The sequence below is a fragment of the Anabas testudineus genome, chromosome 18 (genome assembly GCF_900324465.2).
Source record: "Anabas testudineus chromosome 18, fAnaTes1.2, whole genome shotgun sequence".
NCBI lineage: Eukaryota > Metazoa > Chordata > Actinopteri > Anabantiformes > Anabantidae > Anabas > Anabas testudineus.
In genome coordinates, this window is record NC_046627.1 from 7,541,102 (window position 1) to 7,564,376 (window position 23,275).

Here is a 23,275-nt window from a genome sequence, read left to right on the forward strand (position 1 = left end):
AATGAAACTGCTCGAGCACAACCTTCAGACCTTCCCAACGGTGAGAAATGTTTTAAAGTGCTGCAGGTTACATTTCAGACAAATACCTGTCATTACTGTGTGTCACAGCATGTGATTTGTGAATCATGTGAAACACGTAGCTAAATTCAGCTATTAGAGAACGATCAGATAATTGTTTCCACTTATTAACTGTACATCTGACAAATATCTTCATTATTAACATTATTTTTCAGTAATTATGGAGATGTATGTATATATATAAATATATATATAGATATATATATAGATATATATATATAGATAGATAGATATAGATAGATAAATAATATAGATAATACAGGCACACATTAAGCTGGTTTTGAAAGATGGATGATCACTGGAACAAGACTGATGGGTTTAGGGGAGAAACAACAGGCAAACATCCAGTATATGAGTGTAATTATTTTATTCACAAACAACAAAAAGGTGGAATACCACAGTGACAAATGCCCCATTTATCACTAGAAAAGTTCAAGATAGCTGGTGTAGAGGAGGCATCACCACTACTGACTCCACCTCCAAAACTTCTTTCTCTCCTGGGTGTAGACAACATGACAAATGCACATAAAAAGAGACAGAGACAGACAGAGAGCACCGTCCCCGTCCTTCACACAGAGACAAACTTGTTCAATATCTGCAAAATCACCAGAGTCCCTAACAACCTTCATCTTCTTCATCCTCCAGCAAAGATCTCGAAGGTAAGACAACATTTAAAACATCTGCTCTAGAAATAGAAAAATATATATTAATGGAAAAGATTAATTTCACATTTAAGCAGATTGAATTTTCTTACTTAACTAGGAATGATCAAAAATCTGCTTGATAGTGAAATGATAGGAGATTAAATCCACATTGCTTGTGTGAAATTAAATTTCTGATGATTTATTTACATAACAAACACAGAGGTAATTCTAATATCTCCATCAGAAAAAGAAATTGAAAAATATTTTTATTGTTATTAATAGTAGAAGTGTTATTAGCAATAAACTACTTTAGAAAAACATTTATACTGATTTGAAGATGACTTGATGACTTACTAATGACAAAACTAGTAAATGGTACATTTAGCCAACTCAGTAGTTAGACCAACTTAAAATACTCAAGTTGATCTAACTAGTTGTCTAAACCTAACTGAATTATGTTCAACTCACTTAACTCATTTTAGTGTTACCTGTTGAATCCATGTTGGATGTTTGTTCCTTTCTTAGAAATAGCACTGAATGTCACATAATGTGACTTACGTGACAAAATCTAATCAGTTCATTCTTGATTTGGGCCAAATTTGAAGACATTTGCTCAACATGTACAGACACAAGACACACACATCAAAACCATTCATCTGAAACATACAGGACTTTGAAGGTAGATGTGACTTTCTGTCCAATCAAAGACGTCCAACTGTGATTTGTAGGTCTCTGTCAGCTGTACTGACGTCTCCCAACATGCTCCACCCCCTGATCTACCTGTCTGCTCTCAGCCTGCTGGCAGGTGAGTTAACACACACTACATGTACACAGTTTGTCAACTGTACTCACAAGACTTGTTGAGGGACGTCAGCTGAACTAACATGAAGAATTAGCAGAGAATCTCAGGAACAAAGAGCAAAATGACATGAAGTGATGACAGACAACCAGACAACAGATTTAGATGATAAGATTCAGTAGACATTTTACTTTTTAAGTATATTTTCCTGATTCCTTTGACTCGCTTCATGAAGTCACATTTAAACCTGTTTTCCAACCAACTAACAGATTGTAGTTCAAACCTCTCCTATGTCTCCATGTCTCCAGGTGCTGCTGCAGATACCATTACTACCTCTTCAAGGCTGGACATCAGTTTGTGTCCCTTCACGTTTTATGGACAGGAGTATGAACAAATCTATGTGAGTCATATGAAGCTATGTGTGAACGGCTCTTTAATGTCCACTGCAGTGACACCGAGCATCTGATCATCCACTGAAGCAGCAGCAGAGTGAGAGCTCTGACTGGATCACAAGCTGATCACAAACCTTTGTAGAAATGTTGTTTTACTTGTGTCTTTTGTTTTAACAGGTGAATATCTCCAGTGAATTCTTCACCATCTGTTTCAACGGCTTTTACAACCCTGAAACCAGACAGGACTGTATCGTGGGGCCTCAACTCTCAGCCCAGAGATCTGTCACATTTTCTTATTTTCCATACAATACTGGTGATGAGAACTTTGTCCACCAGCATCTGCCAACCATTAAGACTCGTCTAGAGTGCATTGTACTTTTGGATGTGGTGTCCTGGGATACTGTGAGTAGTGTTGAAGAATGAGTCAAATTAATTAGACCTAATAAAACACTCAAACTTACACTTACTGAATCTAATCTAAACGCATTTGGAGGTCACTGCCTACTAACATCTGTTTCTCCTCTGTTCACTCTTTACAGGGCAGATTTTTACTGATTAACATGGGGACACAAGCAGCTCTATTTTTACGGACTCACCTCTTGGGATCATGGGTGAGTACATCCAGTTGCTTTGTAATGTAGGCAGAAATAAATCTCCACAGTAACTTAATTATAACTGGAAAAACCCAGTTTGGCTGCTCAGAATAATTCTCATGGTAACTTCACTGTATTTAACCTGTTTTTGTACAACAAGGACAAAACTGAATTCAGGTTTAAAATCCCAGCTTAATCCCTTTTCTTGATTTTGTACAATACCCTGTATGTTAACTCTGTGATGGTAACTCTGGTTGTGTTTGTCACTGTTTAGGTGTATGACGTCAAGGTCAATGGTGACACGGTTGATAAGCTGAATGTTACAAACACTGATTCCATCTATCAATATCTGACAATAATAGACACCAGCGGATGCAGACATTCAGGTTGTCCTGAACAATATTAATAAAACATTTTGATATTGTTCATGTGTAATTTTTTTAAACTAACACAAACCTTTCTTTGTTTCTCAGGTGTTATGTATAAACCTGGTACGGTGGTGAACTCTAACACAGGAACTTGTCTAAACTGTAGTGACACTGCAGTTCTTCAGACCTCTGAGTAAGGTCCCTTGAAGCGTTGTCAAGACAACAGCACATAAATATACTTGTTTAAAGAAAAACCTTCTGCATACGACCAATAAAACTATTTAACAAATAATTATTCATAAAAATAAAAGGTTTTGTAATGACTGGATTACAACTGGGTTGTTGTAATCCAGTCGTTGTGGAAATCTCAAAGTTACTGGAAACTGAACAGTTGTTTCTGTTTCTTTCTACCTCCATCAGCTGCATGATGGACACCACCACCACCACCAGCACCACCACCAGCACCACCACCACCAGCACCCCCAGCACCACCACCACCACCTGCACTGTGACTGGACCCACTGTCATCGACTTTCATGGCCAAGTGAACTCTATCCAGGATCGATGTGCATACTCTCTGCTGTCGGATCCATCAGTCCCCAACTTCCAGGTCCTGGCGAATTTTCAGGAACGTCGTCGTAAAGATGTGAGCTTTCTGGACAGTGTGACACTGACAGTGGACGGGTCAGGTGTTCTCATCCACCTGGAACAAGGCGGGGTGGTGAAGGTAAGGTTCCTGCAGCCACGGTCGTGTCAGAGCTCGGTCGGTTCTCATTGGTTCTCTCAGTTGTTGCTGTGGAAACATCTCTTTGTGAGTCTGACATGTTCGATCAGTGATTCCTCCACTTTGTCTCTTTGCTGTGATGCAGCTGGACGACACAGTTCTGACCCTCAACAGCTCAGCTCAGCTGGTTCACGGTGTGGAGCTCTCTAAAAACCAAAGTGGAGTCACTGCAAACATATCACTCCCCAACTACACCACGTCAGTTTTCTTTGATGGCTACACCACACAGATCACTTTGAAAGGTACAGAAAATAAAATCCTATCATTCAGCACATGGGATAAATTGGAAAACGGGCAACAACTGATCTGACCCACACTCTGTCCTGAACATGAACCTGTCCAGGACCTGGTGAACCATCTCTTGTCTCTGGTTTGTGTGGAAACTCCAGCAGGTCTCTGAGTGAACTGAGGATTTCTAACTACAGTGTTAGTGGGTAAGACTTCAATCACAAACCACTGAATTCTTTTCATGAAAGTCTTTCAGGATGCTTCAGGATGGCCTTGTGACTTGTAGAACAAAAATGCAAGTCTATGTGCATCTTTATTTGACCCAGTTATGCTCAGAAAGTCTCTTTGTGTTTTTGAATGAGTCAGAGCAGGAACAGTCCTGATCATGTTTTTGCTCCCTAGCTGTGAAGTTCTGTACAATGACACTGCTGACAGTACGATCGACTGCACCATGGAGACTGAACGGTGAGCAGATTTATCCATACACAGAGTATTTATGTGTGTTACACTATAATCTTTGTGGTTAGTTAAATTGCACCTTGTTCGGTGTCATGAGATGTGAGTCTTCATTATTTTGTCTCCTTACCTCTGTGGAGCAGCTGTAACCTCCTGAAGGAGGCGCCCTTCACCGCCTGTAACAGCCTCGTTGACCCACAGCCCTACATCACCGCCTGCACCGACACTTTGTGCAAATATCCTGCAGTGGACAGACTCGACTGTCAGTTCCTGGAGGCCTACGCCAGAGCCTGCAGCCTGCTAAACAACAACACAGTGGAGGACTGGTGGTCAACGATCGGCTGCTGTAAGACCTTCACTTTCACTCTGTGATGTTCTCAGAGAAACACAATGAATGTTGTAAGATAACAAGGTTTTAAAGACAAGACAGGACATGAACAGACACAGTAAGAACTAAGTACTGAGCCATGTACAGTAACTTCTGTATATTAAACATTATTTGTCCTTGTTTGTCTCTCTCAGCCCCCCCTCAGGCCTTCTGTCAGGACAGGATCTGCAGTGCTCATGAGTTCTGTGGTGACAACACAGACGGTGGAACTCGCTGCTTCTGTCGAGCCCTGTTTGCCGACAAGTACAGTTCAACGGGCGCTTTGGGTACGACAGCTGTGACACAAAGAGCTCATGTTTGACTCACTTGTGCAGAGTCCTGATCTTCAGAGTTTGGAAGGTTTCACACAGATGAACTGTGTTGGAGGAAGAAATGATCACAGTGCTGCTGATGGCTAAAGATCAGATTGTTGTCAGGAACATAGATTGGACGTCATTAAATCAGTTTTTCTTCTACGTTCTTGAATTTTTTGTTGCTTTCAGACGGTTTTAAGTTCTCTAACATCAAAACAGTTTACGGAGACAAAGGTTCAGTAACATTTTCATGTCATTATTTCCCTCGTCTGTGCTGCTTGGGTTTCAGGTGATCCAGCGGTCTGCAGCAAGAACTCTGCTTCACTTACTCTGGTCGGTTGTCTCCTGGAGGACAGAAACATCGACTACTCAGCCTTACACCTCAAAAACCAGACCTGCAGAGGTCAGATGGACGAGCTGACCCACATGGTGACCTTCAGCTTCAACAGCACCAACACCTGTGGGGCTGTGGTCAAGGTGGGTTCTCTCCTCCACCTCTTTACTGATCTTTTCTTCTATTCTATAGCTTGAGATCTTTGTGTGAGTTCAGACTTGGCTCTAAACTTCTTCTTTTCTAGTACTGTTGGACCTCTATGTTGTCTATCTGAGCCACACAGGAGTCGTATTTTAAGACTAAAGTTTGTTAAATAGTTTAAACTTGTAAAGAACTTGAGCAGTGATTTGAATCCCTGTGGTTCTACAGGCCAACAACAGTCAAATAATCTATGAGAACACCATCATGAAGCAGAGCAGCACCTCTGAGGTCATTTCTCGCAAAAACCAGGTCTACATCGACTTCTCCTGCTTCTATATTCAACCAGACATCAAGAGCGTGTCATTCAGAATTAAAGACAGGTGTGTGACAGATGTTTGTTTAAATTAATTCAATTCAATTCAATTCAATTTTATTTGTAGAGCGCTTTTTACAATTGACATTGTCACAAAGCAGCTTTACACAACCAAAGAACAGTACATGAACAGTGTATGTGTATGAGTCATAATAATGTGATTGTCCCTGATGAGCAAGCCGAGGGCGACAGTGGCAAGGAAAAACTCCCTGAGAAGGCAACAGGAAGAAACCTTGAGAGGAACCAGGCTCAACAGGGAACCCATCCTCATATGGGTGATTACATGCTGTGTAGGCAGCAGTCCAGTATAACAGTTAATGTCTTTTAAGTTAATATGGAGTCCAGTTAGTTATTGCAGGCAGACTTGTTCCATTCCTTGACTATCGAGCGTTGAGTCGAGACCTCCAAGAAACAGCTTCCGACGTCCGCCGAGGCCGGGACCGACATCATAGTAGCTTGTGACCAATCCAGTCTCCAAACGCATCCCAAAGGGCAAACGGTGGATCCAGGCGACGAGATCTCCAGCCAGAAGTTGGGCATCAGGACGAGTCAGACAGGTCCAGAGGGCAAAGGGTGGAATGACCTGTAGCTCGACAGAGAGACAGGAAGAGGGAAAAGAGAGAGGGAGAGGGAAAGAGAGAGAAGAGGAGAGATTGCAGTTAGTTGTATTCACAGTCAGATAAAGTTTGAGGTGAATGTATATTTAGTGTAGTGCAGCAGGGACTCCGGCAGGACTAATTATGACAGCCTAACTAAAAGGGTGGGTTCAGAAGGAAACACAGACATGAGGGCGCACTGGGATGTAGAGCAACCAAACACTTCACCATCAACAAACCCGAGTGATCAGTGAGAGTTGGGAAGACAGCATCTAAACATACCAGTTCACCATAACGCTCTACGTCCATGAGTCCTTCCCAGATCTATTTACTCAAATGCTTGACTAAATAGGTAGGTTTTCAGCCTAGACTTAAACACTGAGACTGTGTCTGAGTCCCGAACGCTATTTGGAAGGCTATTCCATAACTTTGGGGCTTTGTAAGAAAAAGCTCTGCCCCCAGCTGTAGTTTTTAGGATACGAGGTACTGACAGGCAGCCAGCATCCTTTGAGCGAAGTAGGCGTGGTGGATCATAGGACACTAGCAGTTCACTTAGATAATGCGGCGCAAGACCATTTAATGCTTTAAATGTCAAAAGTAGTATTTTAAAATCAATGCGAAATTTCACGGGGAGCCAATGAAGTGTAGATAAGATAGGCGAGATGTGATCGTATCTTCTGGTTCGAGTGAGGACTCTCGCTGCTGCATTCTGAACTAACTGAAGCTTGTTTATGCGCCTGGTTGAACAGCCAGACAGTAAGGCATTACAGTAGTCCAACCTAGAGGTGATGAAAGCATGGACTAATTTTTCTGCATCATTTAGTGACAAAATATTCCTTATCTTGGCAATATTTCTGAGGTGAAAGAAAGCTGTCCTGGTGATATTATCTACATGAGCTTCAAATGAAAGACTGGAATCTAGAATCACACCAAGGTCTTTGACTGTTGCACTAGATGTAACGGAAAGGCCATCTAGAGTTACGGTGTGGTCTAACATCTTGCTTCTAGCTGCAGATGATCCTATAACTAGTACTTCTGTCTTATCAGGATTTAGCAGAAGGAAGTTAATTAGCATCCAGTCTCGTATATCCTTTACACATTGCTCAACTTTATTAAGCAGTTTGATCTCATCTGGTTTTGATGAAACATATAACTGTGTGTCGTCAGCATAACAATGAAAGTTAATACCATGTTTACGGATAATGTTGCCCAGAGGAAGCATGTAGAGGGAAAAAAGCAGGGGGCCTAAAACTGAACCCTGTGGAACACCAAACTCCACTGGAGAGCATGTGGAGTAATCGCCATTTAGATCTACATACTGATAACGATCAGTCAAATAGGACCTAAGCCAGGAGAGGGCCGTTCCCCTAATTCCAACAACATTTTCTAGTCTGTGAAGGAGAATACTATGGTCAATGGTGTCGAAAGCTGCACTGAGATCGAGTAGCACAAGCATAGAGACACTACCCTGATCAGAGGCCAATAGGAGGTCATTTATTACTTTAACAAGTGCCGTCTCTGTGCTGTGATGAGGCCTAAATCCTGACTGATAGAGTTTGTGTATGTTATTTCTATGAAGATACGAGGATAGCTGTCCAGCTACTATCTTTTCGAGAATCTTTGAGATAAAGGGGAGGTTTGATATCAGCCTGTAATTTGACAGCTGACAAGGGTCGAGATCAGGTTTCTTGATTAGTGGTTTAATAACTGCTAATTTAAAACACTTTGGGACATACCCACAGCTGAGTGGGGAATTTATGATTGTCAGCAGGGGTTCTATTATTTCTGGCACTATCTGTTTTAGAAAGTGTGTCGGTATAGGGTCTAATGTACAGGTTGAAGATTTTGCAGAAGAGATGAGTGAAATTAGTTCATTCTCTTCAAGAGGAGTAAAGTAATCTAGGTACTGATCTGCTGTGGTTAGCTCGTCACCTGCGTCAACTAAATTGTCTGGTTTTAAAGCTTGAATTTTCTGCCTTATATTTACAATTTTGTTATTGAAAAAGTTCATGAAGTCCTCACTACTGCACAACGTTGTTGTGGAGATATCTGCAGTGGTCTTCTTTCTAGTTCATTTGGCTACTGTATTAAATAAAAATCTAGGATTATTTTTGTTGTTTTCTATGAGAGTGGAGAGATACGTTGATCTAGCTGCACTAAGAGCTTTTTTATAGTTCAGGATCATACAAATTACTGTATGATGTGGAGCTTGTAGTGAATGTAAAACTCAAGTGTGTGTGTTGTGTGTTTATTCTGCAGCTCTGTGATCCAGAACATCAAATCTGGACCTTGGGATTACACTCTGACCATGAAGTCCTACACTGATGCCGCTCGAAGGCAAGCTGTGGACTCCAGCACTGAAGTCCTGCTGGACCAGAGGATCTGGGTGGAGATAAAAACTGATGGTCTGGATGGCAGGGTCATTGCTGTGGTGACTGACTCCTGCTGGGCAACCAATGAACCATCACCCTATAGTACTCTGAGATACGACCTGATCAAGAACAGGTGAGACACACACAGAGGTGTCAGCTGCTCATTGATGATCCAAGAGATTCATTAATTAGATGTTTGACTCCAGAAAACAACATCTGTCCTGATGTGATGTTTGTTTCTCTATTTGTGAGCAGTTGTCCAAATCCCGCTGACCAGACTGTGCGAGTGCAGGGAAATGGACTGGGAACATCCAACTACTTCTCTTTCAACATGTTCCAGTTCTCTGGACACTCTGGTGACGTCTACCTGCACTGCAAAGTCCAGCTGTGTGTCAAACAGAACAACAACTGTGTCCCGGTACACATCGCAGCCAAACACATCACACATGTACACTGATGTAACCAGATCCTCCTCACTGGAAAACACTTAGAACAAGACGTTCTGCTGGTTAACACACAGACTGTAAACTGTTATCACATCTGTGGATCGATTCATGTGGTTCCTCTGCTCACTTTCCTTATTTCCTGTCATCTCTGTATTACACCCAGTTTAATTAAATATATCTGAACGACATCCTCCGGTTTCTACAGCGCACAGGACAATGTTCATATACACTCACCAAGAAATAAATGACAGTCAGCATTAAGAGTCTCAGCAACATTAAGCTGTATTCACAATCACAAAATGTGCTACTAACAATAATGACACAGTCTATTCACAGTGTTTTAATCCATCATTAAACTCAAGTCAAATGTTTTATTTCTAATCTTGTTTTCCTCCTTTTCCCAGTTACGTTTGTTGATCTGTAAATTTGTATTGTTTACAACAATATCAAAACAACAATTGATTGTCTGGAATTCACCTTTTCCAGGATTGTGTCATACCTCTTCGAAGTCGCAGATCTGCCAGACCTCCTAAATATGAACATGAAGCTGCAGCACTCATCACTATGACCTGGACTAATTAGGTAAGACACAACTTTTCTGCTGTAGATTACAATCAGTTTCAGACATTTATGTGTAGTGTCATGTTTGTTAGTAACAACAGGCAGAGAAAGAGGACCTATAGCTTTACTGAAACATTACTATATGATACATGTGGGGTTAATAGTTGTGTTGTACATGGAGCAACAGAACAGATTAAGCTCTGAAATGAGGTTAGAGTTTCCTGTGATCCTCTTCGTGTGCACACAAACAAAGTCACCACAGTGAACCTGTACAGACAGTCTGTTGATCTGACTGTGGGAGAGGTTCTGCTTATAAAGGGAGCAGGTGAAAACATTCAACGCTTCATTATTTAAAAGATAAAGAACTCTAAAGACTGAACAAGATAGTCAAGCTGGCAAATGAATAAAAAGGGGAGTAAACATGAAAACAGAGCAGACACTGCAGGGGTGGGGAACTCATAGACTGAAATGCTGAGGAGGTGGGTGATACCAACGCAAATAAAATCAAACGTCTTCCAGTTTCTGCTTGAGTGAACACACCTGATCCAGGTACAGTTTGAAAAAACAGTCAGGACAGTGGTCCTCAAGGAGCATGGTTGCTGTCCCCACTCTAATGACAGAAAGTGTGACTGAAAATACTTAAGTCACAGTTTGGTCTGGTTTGTTTTCTCAGGTTGTTTCCATGGTGACAGGTCGTCCACCACAACAATCCCTGACTTTTGACGGATCCTGATCTACGTATCACACTATTCATAATTACACGGTGAAGGGAAGTGTGTGGGTTTAGATTTGATTTTCCTTATATTCAGCTCATTATATCTGTGATATATCAAACATAACAAACTCTAATTGAAAACTTGTTGCATCACTACATCTCCTAAACGTTTGGTGACATATTTTTTCTATTTTCAATTTCCATACAGAGAAATCAAAAAGGATTAAAACCATTAGTGAAACACACACCTGACACTGATGTTTTTTTGTAATGAAAGATCATTGGTCTTCCACTAGACCTCCTGCCTGGTAGCTCCAACCTCAGCATTCATTAATTGATATTCAATTCAATTCAATTTTATTTATATAGCCCCAAATCACAACAGAAGTCATCTCAAGGCAATTAAGAGTGTAAAGTTTAAGGTCTGCCTGCTGAACCCGAACTGGGAGCTGGTTCCACAGTAGAGGATCTTGATAGCTAAAGGCTCTGCCTCCCATTCTACATTTGGAAACTCTAGGAACCACAAGTAAACCTGCACTCTCAGAAGGAGAGTGCTGGTGGGAAAGTATGGTACTATGAGGTCTTTAAGATAAGATGGAACCTGATTATTAAGTACTTTCTGAGTAGGCTTTTTGAGTAGGGGTTTGACTACAGGAACCTTAAAAGCCTATGGTACGTAACCTATTTGTAAGGATAGACTGATCTGATCTAATATGGATGTGGTGACGTGCAAAGGTAAGACATCTTTAGGAGTCTAGTCGCGATAGGGTCTAAGAGACATGTTGATGGTTTATAGGAATTAAGTACTGAAATTAATTCAGAATGATCTACGGGGAGGAAGCAGCCTACGTATGAGCGTGGTCTTTCAAATTAATCTAGAGTTGTTGTACAAATGAGACCATCCATCCCAAATGTTGAGAGGATCTGATCAATCTTTTCTCTAATAGTTAGGATTTTATTTGTAAAGAAATTCATGAAGTCATTGCTGCTGAGAGATGAGGGAATACTAGGATCAACAGAGCTATGACTCTTTGTCAGCCTGGCTACAGTACAGTACAGTTAGTTGTAATATATGGTTCTAGTTCTACGCAGGGCTTTTTTATATATTATTAAACTATCTTTCCAGGCTCAACAATTTTCATCTAAATTGGTCGAACACCACTGTAAAAGCCCTGAAAAGGGAGGTATTGTTGAGAGTGATACACGGCAACTTCTCCTCAGCTCATATATGTATTGAGTGAAGGAAGAGAACCTCAGCAGCTCAACGCTCCCTCTGCTGGACTCTCTCTGTGACTACATTCTCCCCCATCCAGTCCACTCCATTGTGCCACTGACACATCACAGTATACTGTGCTCTAGCTCTGACAACAACATTGTGAACACAAAACTACAAACAAAGCCATGATCAAATATGCACCAGCTGCGAACCGGCACCGCCTCCACCGGATCAGATACAAAGCATGCAGGGCATGTTACTCCATCCATCACACCACCTCCTTTCCAGCTTACGTGATCTCTGCTTTAATCTATCACACACTGTTTGGTAAGACAGACAGACAATAGTCACATGACCGCTTCAACTGAGAAAACTTTGTAAAAGTTGAATTCATTGAATATTGTACTAACTTTATTTATTATAGATAAGCATAAGAATAGCAGCTCACGCTGCCACAGCTGTCAAACTACCTTCTGGAGGTTCATCAGTTACTGGGTGTATTAGGCTGCATTGGACTTCACAAATGTACCTAATAAAATTCACTAATTCTCATTACACCTGGATGTAGTGTGTCTCAGTCTGCCTGTTACAGGAGCTGTTTATCATTACAAAGGACATTTGAATCTTCTCATCAAGCTTAGATAAACATAACAATAGGAGCCTCCATTCAGACAGAACGACCAACCAACAGCACTGGTTAGAATGGTCTTACACCACCCCCCTTCTCCCTAAAGCATCAGAGTCCTGCAGTGCTGTTACCTGATCTGATGATACTGAAATGTTGCCTCTGGACAGATCTGGTTTAAAATGACACATATTTCTATGTTGGTGGAGAAAAGTTTCTGCTCTAGAAAGAATCAGTTGACATGACATCAACTTTCAGACAAACTCACCATATTTGTGAATTTGTGAACAAACATTTTTTCAGAGATCCATCACTTCAAACAGACTAGTGGTTAAAGCACACAACTTCCCACCCACAGTTTTTTAAACAAACCTCTTTTGTTAGTTGGTGGTTTAATAAATGGAACTTATATACAGTAAATCCAGAAGCCAGAGAAAGGGCGCTCCCTCCTGGACTGGAAACCTGGATCCACACACTACTAAAGTACAGAAATGTGTTTGAGGGTGTTTTTAATGGAAAATCCCATTTCCGACAGTCAAAGTCAGAATACAGGCTTATCTCAGTATTTCAGAAAACACTCAGACTCTTTGTTGAGGAGAATCTACCCCCACAGCACAGTGTGTTTATCATAAAGAGATATGAAGTGATTAGAAAAACTTATAAACCAACCTAAAAAATAAATACAGTTAAAGTAGAGCACTGAAAATCAGCAAACACCAACAGAGACGTGTTCTCATCATAATTATTATCTGTAAAAATAGAGTTGAAAGCTGTAACATTACATCATTGATGTTTAATAAGGTCGATAAATAAAGGTACAGGAAGTAACAACTGTAATAAAGTACATTACAGTGTTGTCATTAAAGTCTACTTTGTATTTGTACCGTATCAAATAGAACCAGTTAATAAAGGACTGAATCATTTCAGATTAACCAGCTGTCAGTAGATGAAGTGGATGAAATCAGTGATGTTCAGTCAATAGTTATTAAAATAAGTGTGTAAAAGTTGTCGTTGAGCAGTTTTTCCTTCCTGCAGCTCAGCTCGAAGATCCAACATCCAACATGTGGGACAGTAACAACTGTGGAGTCTTGGTCCATGTATGAAGTATAGCTAATTATTCAAGTAATACAATTCTTCAGGTTTAACACACTACAGCTTTGTCGTTTTCGTTGACTTCACGAGAGTCAGTTCTTCATGTTATGTTAAAATAGTTAAACACTGGTTGATTAAATAACTTCAGGCTAAATAGTGTCTATTTAAAAAGTTAGAAATTCAAAACAATTAAAAAATAAGATCACACAAAACATTTATTAGCAAAAGGCAGGAATTAAAAAACAAAACAAACAAATAAACAAACAGTGTTTCTCCCAGAAGTTGATTCTACCTGTGATGGTGGCTGAGGGTCTGATTTACTACTGTAGACCTACACATAGCTGAACCAATCAAATACTGAGGATCTTAACACATTATTGACATGATATGAACATTTTAACTGAAAGATTCAGAAGATAATTAAAGATCATCAGGTTTCTATCCACCAACAACAGCACGTTTTATTTGTCCAGTCATCAATTAAAAACACTGAATTCACATCATTCATGCTGCTGTTTGAAATTTTAGTAGAATTTAATTTGATCTAATGAATTTAATTAAAATTACATTAAAACAAACACAATGAGTAGAATATTTTCAATGGATTTCACACAACAAAACTAACAACAACTATCAACTTCATCTTATCTAATTTTAAGATTACTGATGCTAATAAAAATAATATGAGCTACTAGAACTAGCTATAGTTATACAATAGCAATTATGAAAAAAAAGAGATTTTAACAAGGAAAAAACTGATGCAAAGTCCAGATCTGGAAGGACATAACATCATCTGTTGTTTCATTAGGAGCATGTCCTGATGTTGTCAGTCGTGTATACAAGGACATAACTGCTACTGAATGTGGCGTCCTGTTGTTTCTTACACGTAACCAAGTCCAGATCAGTGTAAATATCCAGCATGACCTTTTTACCCATTGAGTTCTGATGGGTTTTAAAAACGATCCTAACAACTTTTCAACAGTTCACTTTATTTTAATTTTACTTATGGAAAACAGACTGTATTATTGAGAACAGCTAGTTGAGAGTTTTTATACAAACTCTGAACAGGCTGCAAAGTTTACATTTGTTATGGGGTTGGAAGACAAAATTGGTGAGGATCCATAAAAGGTGACAAAAAAAAAAGTGTGGCGCAGACTCTTTAATCCTCCAGGTAAATGAATGATTACAAAACCTAATTCTGAGCTGATATGAATGTTTTCTCAGATTGTTTTCACTTATTGGGTTTCTCTCCAGTGTGAATACCTTTATGACGCCATAATGAAGTGTACCTGCTAAAGATCTTCCCACATTGATCACAAGGGTAGATTGTTTCTTTAGTGTGGCTGTTTCTATGAACTGCTAATGCTCCTTTCTGAGTGAACCTCTTCCCACACTCCTCACATCTATATGGTCTCACTCCAGTATGTGTTCGTTCATGTTTGTTGCGCTCTACTAAAGAAGTGAAAGCTTTTTCACAGTGTTTGCACTGGTATGGTTTCTCTCCACTGTGAATACGTTTATGAATTGTTAGGGTTCCTGATCGAGCAAAATCTTTCCCACACTCGTCACAATGATAAGGTTTTTCTCCAGTGTGAATCCGTTCATGACTCCTTAATGAAGTGTACCTGTTAAAGACCTTCCCACATTGCCCACAAGGGTAGATTGTTTCTTCAGTATGGATGTTTCTATGATTGTGTAAACTTTCTCGATGAACAAATGTTTTTCCACATTCCTCACATTTATATGGTCTCAGTCCAGAATGTTTTTGTTCATGGCTGTTGCGCACCGATGAAGAACTGAAAGTTTTCTCACAGTGTCTGCACTGGTATGGTTTCTCTCCACTGTGAATCCGTTTATGAACTTTTAGGTGTCCTGATTCAGCAAAATCTTTCCCACACTCGTCACAGTGATAAGGCTTCTCTCCACTGTGAATGCGAAAGTGACTTTTCAGGTTACCTAACTGAGAGAAAGCTTTACCACACTGATCACAACTGAATGGCTTCTCTCCAGTATGAACTCTCTGATGAAGTTTTAATTCTCCTGCTGTTACGAAAGTTTTGTCACGCTGCTCACAACTGAATGGCTTCTCTCCAGTATGAACTCTCTGATGAAGTTTTAATTCTCCTGCTGTTACGAAAGTTTTGTCACATTGCTCACAACTGAATGGCTTCTCTCCAGTATGGGTATGTTGGTGAGTTTTTTCTCCACTGTAAATGATCTGATGAAGTTTTTGTATGTATGATGAAGAAAATTCTTTGTTATAATACTGAAATTGTTTCTTTGCATTTTTGTGTTTCTAAAATGACAGAGAGAGAAACTTTAAGTTTTTGTTAATGGAAATAATGAAAAATGCAAAGTATGTGAGATGTAAGAGATTTAAATACTCACCTTTTGGGGAGAACTCATCCTGCTTCTTTCTCAGTGGCACTAGATTTCACAAAGCTGTCCTGATGTCAGACAACACAATGCTCGTCCTCACCTGAGATGAATGTGATCTGTGAACCAACAAAGACACAAGATAAGACAAAAAACACAGCTAAAGAATATCACTGACTCAGCAGATGAGGATCACTGTGTGCAATTGATCCAACTGATTACTGACAGCTGACTGTCACAGTGAACAAACCATTTATAGAAACTGAAGTAGAGAATGACTATTAAAACGTGGCCCTCCCTGCCTCCCACCAGCTGCTGGATGTTGATTGCTTAGAGAGAACCAAATGGGAGATTTTTGACCACCCAGACCGGGAGGAGCACACAGCAGCAGTCCTGTGCTACATCAAAGACTGCACAGATACTGTTACTGTGGACAAGTGCATCCGAATGTATCCCAATGAAAAACCCTGGATGACCAGAGAGATCCAGCGCCTGTCGCAGTAGAGGAACACAGCCTTCACGTCCGGTGACACGAACCTGTACAGCTCTGCCACAGCCAACCTGAACAGAGGGATCTGAGAGGCCAAACTGGACTACGAGCAGAGGATTGAGGACAACCTCAGCACAAACATCACACGGCAGGTGTGGAAAGGGATCCAGCATTTAACCAACTACAGACCAAACCTCACTGCTGTCGATGGGGACCTTTCACTGGCAGAGGAGCTTAACCTCTTCTTCGCCCGCTTCAAGGTGGAGCCACCAGAGACAGCTGAACTACAGGCATCAGCCCACAGCGGCCCCTCCCTCAGTGTGGAGGAAAAAGAGGTGAGGCACACGCTGAGGTCTGTGAACCCGAGGAAGACTGCCGGACCTGATGGCATCACTGGTCGGGTGCTGAAGGACTGCACGGACCAGCTGGCGGGGGTCTTTACCAAGATCTTCAATCGGTCCTTAAATCACTTCATTGTCCCACCCTGCCTCAAATCCACATGCCTCTGGATTTGGACTTCCTGACAGCCCGCCCCTGGAGGGTTAGAGTAGGGTCCCACATGTCGACAGTTCTCACCCTCAGTACCGGCTCCCCACAGGGCTGTGCTGAGCCCCCTGCTCTACACCCTCTACACACAAGACTGCACCTCCACCTACCCCAGCAATACCATCATTAAGTTTGCTGATGACACCACAGTGGTGGGGCTGATCTCTAGGAATGGTGATCTGCTTACCGGGACGAGGTGAAGCGGCTCTGTATCTGGTGTGGAAAAAACAACCTGATCCTCAGCACAACAAAGACCAAGGAACTGGTGGTGGACTACAGGAGGAAAAAAACAGACACTTAGCCACTGTTGATTGGTGGAGATCGTGTGGAGAGGGTGGCTGCTTTCAAGTTCCTGGGCGTCACCATTGAGCAGGACCTGACCTGGGGTGCCAACACCACTGCTCTGGTGAAGAAGGCCCAGCAGAGACTGTACTTTCTCAATCTTCTAAAGAAAAACAACCTGAATGAGAAACTGCTAGTGTCCTTCTGTCATTGCTCAGCAGAGAGCATTTTAACATACTGTGTCTGTGCCTGATTTGCCAGTTGCACAGCTGTGACCAGGAAAGCTCTCTGGAGAGTCACCACGAGAACCCAGAAGATCATCGTCTGCCCTCTCCCATCCGTGGAAGAACTGTACAGTTCCCGCTGCCTAAAAAAGGCTCAGAACATTCTGCAGGATCCATCACACCCTGAACATTTTCTGTTTGAACTGCTGCCTTCAGGCAGAAGATACAAGGCAAATAAAACAAGGACAAGGAGATTAAAAAACAGCTTTGTTCCAAGAGCCATCGTTGCCTTAAACGCTGCTAAAACAGGTTAGTTTATTAAGGGAACCGTGCAAAAGCTGGAGTATGTGTAACCTACTGGTGTTTTATATTTTTCTTATTTATCAGTTTTTAGTTTTTATTTATTTATGACAATTTTATTCTACCAAAATGATTGCACTCTAATTTCATTGTACAACGTACAATGACAGTAATGTTATTTGATTTGATTGATTTGATTTGAGTCCTGGAGGGACTTGGCAGAATTTACAAATGACAGAGAGCGAGAGAAAAAGTGATGCACACTAGAGATCGAAGCAGTCAGTGCTTCAAAAGTCATTGGTCCCGTGTCTTTTTCAACACCAAAGTAAGATCAGGTGAAGTCAGACACACATTCAACAGGTTCCTTGATGTGTATTAGCACTACAGTATATAGCCACTCTAAATAATGCACAACATGTTTCACCAAGAACACTTTTTCACAACAACTACTGATTAATAATCCACTAATCTTTACAAACATGTATGTACATTATTCACAGAAACTCTAGTTACACTCATCACATCATTATATGCGCAGGTGTTAACCTTGCTGCAGCCGATTTACCGCTGTTCTCATGTGGTGATGTCTTTTTCTGTATTTTATCTTAGTATTTTTATTATTGTTTTTGTAGATAAGTTGCTAGTTTTGAAATTAAGTTTTACCCTCTCGGATCATGTTGTTCGAGAGAGATTTTATCTCCGTTTTTACCTTTGGATTCATACTCATCCAAAAGACCGGAGCGCAACAGCTGCTCCATCACCATGGAGCCAGCTCCTTTGTTTACATCCGGGATCAGCTGATCTTACTGAGGACGACCGGAGTAAAGGATCAAACTTTGTCCGGGACTTTAAACATCCCAGAGGAGATCAGAAGAAGGACAACGAGGGGATGTAGAGGAGGCAAAAAACAGCAAAAAGGAAATAAGGAACGGAGAAGAGTGATGCGCAGAGAGAGGGTGAGAAGATTCAAACCTCATCTCCCCTCTCGTGATTATGGGTAATGTGAGATCACTGGACAATAAGATGGACGAACTGACAGCTCTGGTGAGGATGGAGAAAATCTTTGCAGAGTGTAGTTTAATGTGTTTCACAGAGACATGGCTGCATGATGGTATTCCTGACTCCAGTGTTAATATAGACGGTTTCAGCACCGTGACCTGGGACAGGAGGCGAGAGGAGAGGAGGGGGGCTCACCGTTCTCATTAACAACAGGTGGTGCCATCCTGGCCATGTCACTGTGAAAGAGCGTGTATGCAGCCCTGATATTGAACTTTTGGCTGTGGGACGTCCATATTATTTGCCCAGAGAGTTTTCTCACTCCATATTAATCTGTTTACGATCCTCCATCCGCTAACGCCGCTGCTGCGTGTGACGTCATTCAGACGGTCACCTCCAGCCTGCAGACCCGACACCCTGACGCCTTCTTTATGATCTCTGGAGACTAAAATCACGCCACCCTCAATAAGACACTTCCTACCTTTACCCAGTTTGTGAGCTGTCCCACCAGGCGGGAGAGGACATTGGACCTGATGTATGCTAATGTTAAAGATGCCTACAGCTCCACTGCCCTCCCCCCTCTGGGAAAGTCCGATCACAACCTGGTACATCTCATCCCACAATACACACCTTTGGTTCACAGGCAGCCTCCCACCATTAAAACTGTAAAGAGGTGGTCAGAGGGGGCACACCTTGCCCTGCAGGGATGCTTTGAAGAGACAGACTGGAAGACTCTCTGTGGAACCTCATGGTGAGGACATCGATGGACTGACAGACTGCATCTCTGACTACATCAATTTCTGTGTGGACACCCACGTACCCACAAAAACCATTTGCTGCTTCCCAAACAATAAGCCTTGGGTCACTAAGGACATCAAAGCCATCCTGAATGACAAAAAGAAGGCATTCAGATCAGGAGACAGGGAGGCAGCAAAGAGGGTCCAGAGACTGCTGTCTGTCAGGATCAGGGAGGGGAAGGAGGTTTACAGGAAAAAACTGGAACAACGCCTTCAACAGAACAACACCAGGGAGGTTTGGAGGGGCATGAGGACCATCACTGGCTACAAGTCCAGCAGCCAGGAGACTGTGGGGACAGTGGACCGAGCCAACGAATTTAATCATTTTTTCAATCGATTCCAGGCTGAGTCACAGAGCCCACTCCAGTTCACTAACTGCTCCTCAGTCCCTCCCCCACAGGACTCAGCCACCACCCTAACAATCTCAGCTGAGCAGGTGAGAAGAGAGCTGAAAAGGCTTCACCCCACAAAAGCGGCAGGTCCTGATGGAGTCAGCCCAAGGGTGCTGAAAGCCTGTGCTCCTCAGCTATGTGTTGTTCTCCAACACATCTTCAACCTCAGCCTGCAACTGGAGAGAGTTCCTCTAGGGTGGAAAAAGTCGTGCCTGGTTCCAGTGAATAAGACGCCACGTCCCAGAGTCCTCAATGACTTCAGACCAGTGGCTCTGACATCACACATCATGAAGGCTTTTGAGAGGCTGATCCTGGAGTCCCTCCGACCTCTGGTTAAACCCTCACTTGACCCCCTCCAGTTTGCCTATCAACCTCATATTGGAGTGGATGATGCCATCATACATCTGCTCCATCGCACCTACACCCACCTGGACAAGCCTGGGGGCTTAGTGAGGATCATGATTTTAGATTTCTCCAGTGCATTCAACACCATCCGGCCTGCACTGCTGGGAGAGAAATTAAAAAACATGCAGGTCAACACTCCCCTGATTTCCTGGATCATGACTGCCTCACTAACCGCCCACAGTACGTCCGCCTGCAGAACTGTGTGTCTGACACTGTGGTCTGTAGCACAGGTCGTCCACAGGGGACAGTTCTGTCTCCATTCCTCTTCACCCTGTACACCTCAGACTTCAGGTACAACTCAGAGTCCTGTCATCTTCAGAAGTTCTCTGATGACTCTGCAGTTGTAGGATGTATTAAGGGTGGAGATGTCACAGAGTACCGTGATGTTATTGTGTATTGTTGGTGTTGGATCTTTCCTGGTTGTGGTTCTTTTTCTTTCTGTCTGTTTTGAGAACAATGGTAATGAGGCAAAATAATTTCTCTCTGGGATCAATAAAGTTTTTTGAAACTTGAATTGAATCTTGAATAAAGACGCTGCTTTTACCACAAATCTTTGAATGAATGAACCCATTTTCAAGACAATTGATGAATTGATTCATTTGAACATAATCAAAACAACCTGGAAGAAACATTTTTCTTGGTTTTCAGGAGTAAATATATGTCTTCATAAAATAAAATGAAACATTAACAGTGAAAACAAAGACACGGTTACACTGTTATGAAAGGAAGCGTGGAAACTTTGGTTTCTTTAAAGAGTTGTAGAGTCCAACAAAAACACGTAAAACCCACGATTGTTGCTAAAACTGAAATAACTCAGTTTAGTTTCTTTGAAATATAAGTTTAAAACTATCATTTAGTACTTTTAACTACGTTTTAACGACGTAAAAACGGGAGAACCCGCATGGACTCACCTCAACTCAGAGACGGAGGAAAACAGGAAGTGACATCGTCGGGTCAGAGGTCATGCACAAAACTCTTTCAAAATAAAATTAAATATACAGTTCCATACATGTAGATGTAGTAGAGTGATGTTGTTGCACTGTGATGTGAACAGGACATTTTACGTTGTACTAAAAATTCCATAAATAATCTGAAAAAGATTAAAAAAGATCTTCTCCTCACATTACAGTATCAAGCAGTTTGTTTTATTTTGTAAAAGAAAACGTAATGTAATGTAATTAGGTATTTTATTTTGAAAACAGGAAGTCTTCTTGTCTTATCATATAATGTCTGTACTAAACTCTCCGGTTTGTTTGCTAATTTAAAGTGTTCATAATTTTATTATTATATTATTATTAATATGAGAACAAAGAAGAATAAAGTGTGAAACTGTCCTTTAGCACAGTTTCTGTCCACAGTCTTGTTAAATCCTCAGTGAGACTCCTGCTGCTTCTCTTGTCTTCATCAGTCTCCACAGTTGTTACTGTCCCACATGTTGGATGTTGGATCTTCGAGCTGAGCTGCAGGAAGGAAAAACTGCTCAACGACAACTTTTACACACTTATTTTAATAACTATTGACTGAACATCACTGATTTCATCCACTTCATCTACTGACAGCTGGTTAATCTGAAATGATTCAGTCCTTTATTAGCTGGTTCTATTTGATATGGTACAAATACAAAGTAGACTTTAATGACAACACTGTAATGTACTTTAGTACAGTTGTTACTTCCTGGACCTTTATTTATCGACTTTATTAAACATTAATGATGTAATGTTACAGTTTTCAACTCTTTTTAGGGGGATTTATTGGTATTTTTACAGATAATAATTATGAAGAAAACACGTCTCTGTTGGTGTTTGCTGATTTTCAGTGCTCTACTTTAACTGTATTTATTTTTTTAGGTTGGTTTATAAGTTTTTCTAATCACTTCATATCTCTTTATGATAAACACACTGTGCTGTGGGAGTAGATTCTCCTCAACAAAGAGTCTGAGTGTTTTCTGAAATACTGAGATAAGCCTGTATTCTGACTTTGACTGTCTGAAATGGGATTTTCCATTAAAATCACCCTCAAACACATTTCTGTACTTTAGTAGTGTGTGGATCCAGGTTTCCAGTCCAGGAGGGAGCGCCCTTTCTCTGGCTTCTGGATTTACTGTATATAAGTTCCTTTTATTAAACCACCAACTAACAAAAGAGGTTTGTTTAAAAAACTGTGGGTGGGAAGTTGTGTGCTTTAACCACGAGGCTGTTTGAAGTGATGGATCTCTGAAGAAATGTTTTGTTCACAAATTCACAAATATGGTGAGTTTGTCTGAAGGTTGAGTCATGTCAACTGATTCTTTCTAGAGCAGAAACATTTCTCCACCAACATAGAAATATGTGTCATTTTAAACCAGGTCTGTCCAGAGGAAACATTTCAGGTATCATCAGATCAGGTAACAGCACTGCAGGACTCTGATGCTTTAGGGAGAAGGGGGGGTGGTGTAAGACCATTCTAACCAGTGCTGTTGGTTGGTCGTTCTGTCTGAATGGAGGCTCCTATTGTTGTGTTTATCTAAGCTTGATGAGAAGATTCAAATGTCCTTTCTAATGATAAACAGCTCCTGTAAGCAGGCAGACTGAGACACACTACATCCAGGTGTAATGAGAATTAGTGAATTTTATTAGGTACATTTGTGAAGTCCAATGCAGCCTAATACACCCAGTAACTGATAAACCTCTAGAAGGTAGTTTGACAGCTGTGGCAGCGTGAGCTGCTATTCTTATGCTTATCTATAATAATTATTTATTTAACCTGAAAGCAGGTGTAAATTCAGAACAGGAGAAACAGATGTTAGTAGGCACTGACCTCCAAATGCTTTTAGATTAGATTGTTTAAGTTTTGTGGAGTGTTTTATTTGGTCTAAGTCCATTCATTCAACAGCAATACTCACAGTTGACCCCACATTTAAATTCCCATAACATTCCAGAGGAGTCTTAATGGTTGGCAGTTGCTGGTGGACATATTCGTCAACATTAGAAGAGT

The 23,275-nt window shown here is 41.2% G+C and overlaps 2 protein-coding genes across 3 annotated transcripts; one reads left to right on the forward strand and one right to left on the reverse strand.

Moving 5' to 3' along the window:
• The first annotated feature begins 582 nt into the window (after positions 1–582).
• On the forward strand, positions 583–10,806 carry LOC113168222 (alpha-tectorin-like). The gene is made up of 19 exons (XM_026369216.1): positions 583–737; positions 1,451–1,527; positions 1,830–1,921; positions 2,091–2,315; positions 2,453–2,524; positions 2,781–2,892; positions 2,980–3,067; positions 3,295–3,601; positions 3,744–3,900; positions 4,002–4,092; positions 4,289–4,351; positions 4,486–4,688; positions 4,865–4,996; positions 5,313–5,500; positions 5,727–5,878; positions 8,727–8,972; positions 9,095–9,257; positions 9,772–9,867; positions 10,520–10,806. Exons 1-18 carry the CDS (start codon positions 598–600, stop codon positions 9,865–9,867), a joined length of 2,604 nt encoding a protein of 867 aa, XP_026225001.1. The 5' UTR covers positions 583–597; the 3' UTR covers positions 10,520–10,806.
• A 146-nt stretch (positions 10,807–10,952) lies between these two features.
• LOC113168253 (zinc finger protein 492-like) lies at positions 10,953–21,231 on the reverse strand. Of its 2 annotated transcripts, none has more exons than XM_026369262.1 (3): positions 21,214–21,231; positions 15,883–15,989; positions 10,953–15,712 (listed from the first exon to the last, which is right to left on the reverse strand). In XM_026369262.1, the coding sequence occupies exons 2-3, from the start codon at positions 15,898–15,900 to the stop codon at positions 14,726–14,728; spliced, it is 1,005 nt and encodes a 334-aa protein (XP_026225047.1). In that variant the 5' UTR covers positions 15,901–15,989; positions 21,214–21,231; the 3' UTR covers positions 10,953–14,725. The 2 variants fall into 2 exon arrangements, with proteins under 2 accessions (XP_026225047.1, XP_026225046.1); XM_026369261.1 differs by having other exon boundaries at positions 10,953–15,790.
• Between the last annotated feature and the right edge of the window lie 2,044 nt (positions 21,232–23,275).

Coding starts and splice junctions, on each gene's coding strand:
- LOC113168222 (XM_026369216.1), top strand. CDS start 598: ATGCACATAAAAAGAGACAGAGACAGACAGAGAGCACCGTCCCCGTCC. Junction 2,525..2,780: donor CTCACCTCTTGGGATCATGG/GTGAGTACATCC, acceptor GTCACTGTTTAG/GTGTATGACGTCAAGGTCAA. Junction 4,689..4,864: donor GTGGTCAACGATCGGCTGCT/GTAAGACCTTCA, acceptor TGTCTCTCTCAG/CCCCCCCTCAGGCCTTCTGT.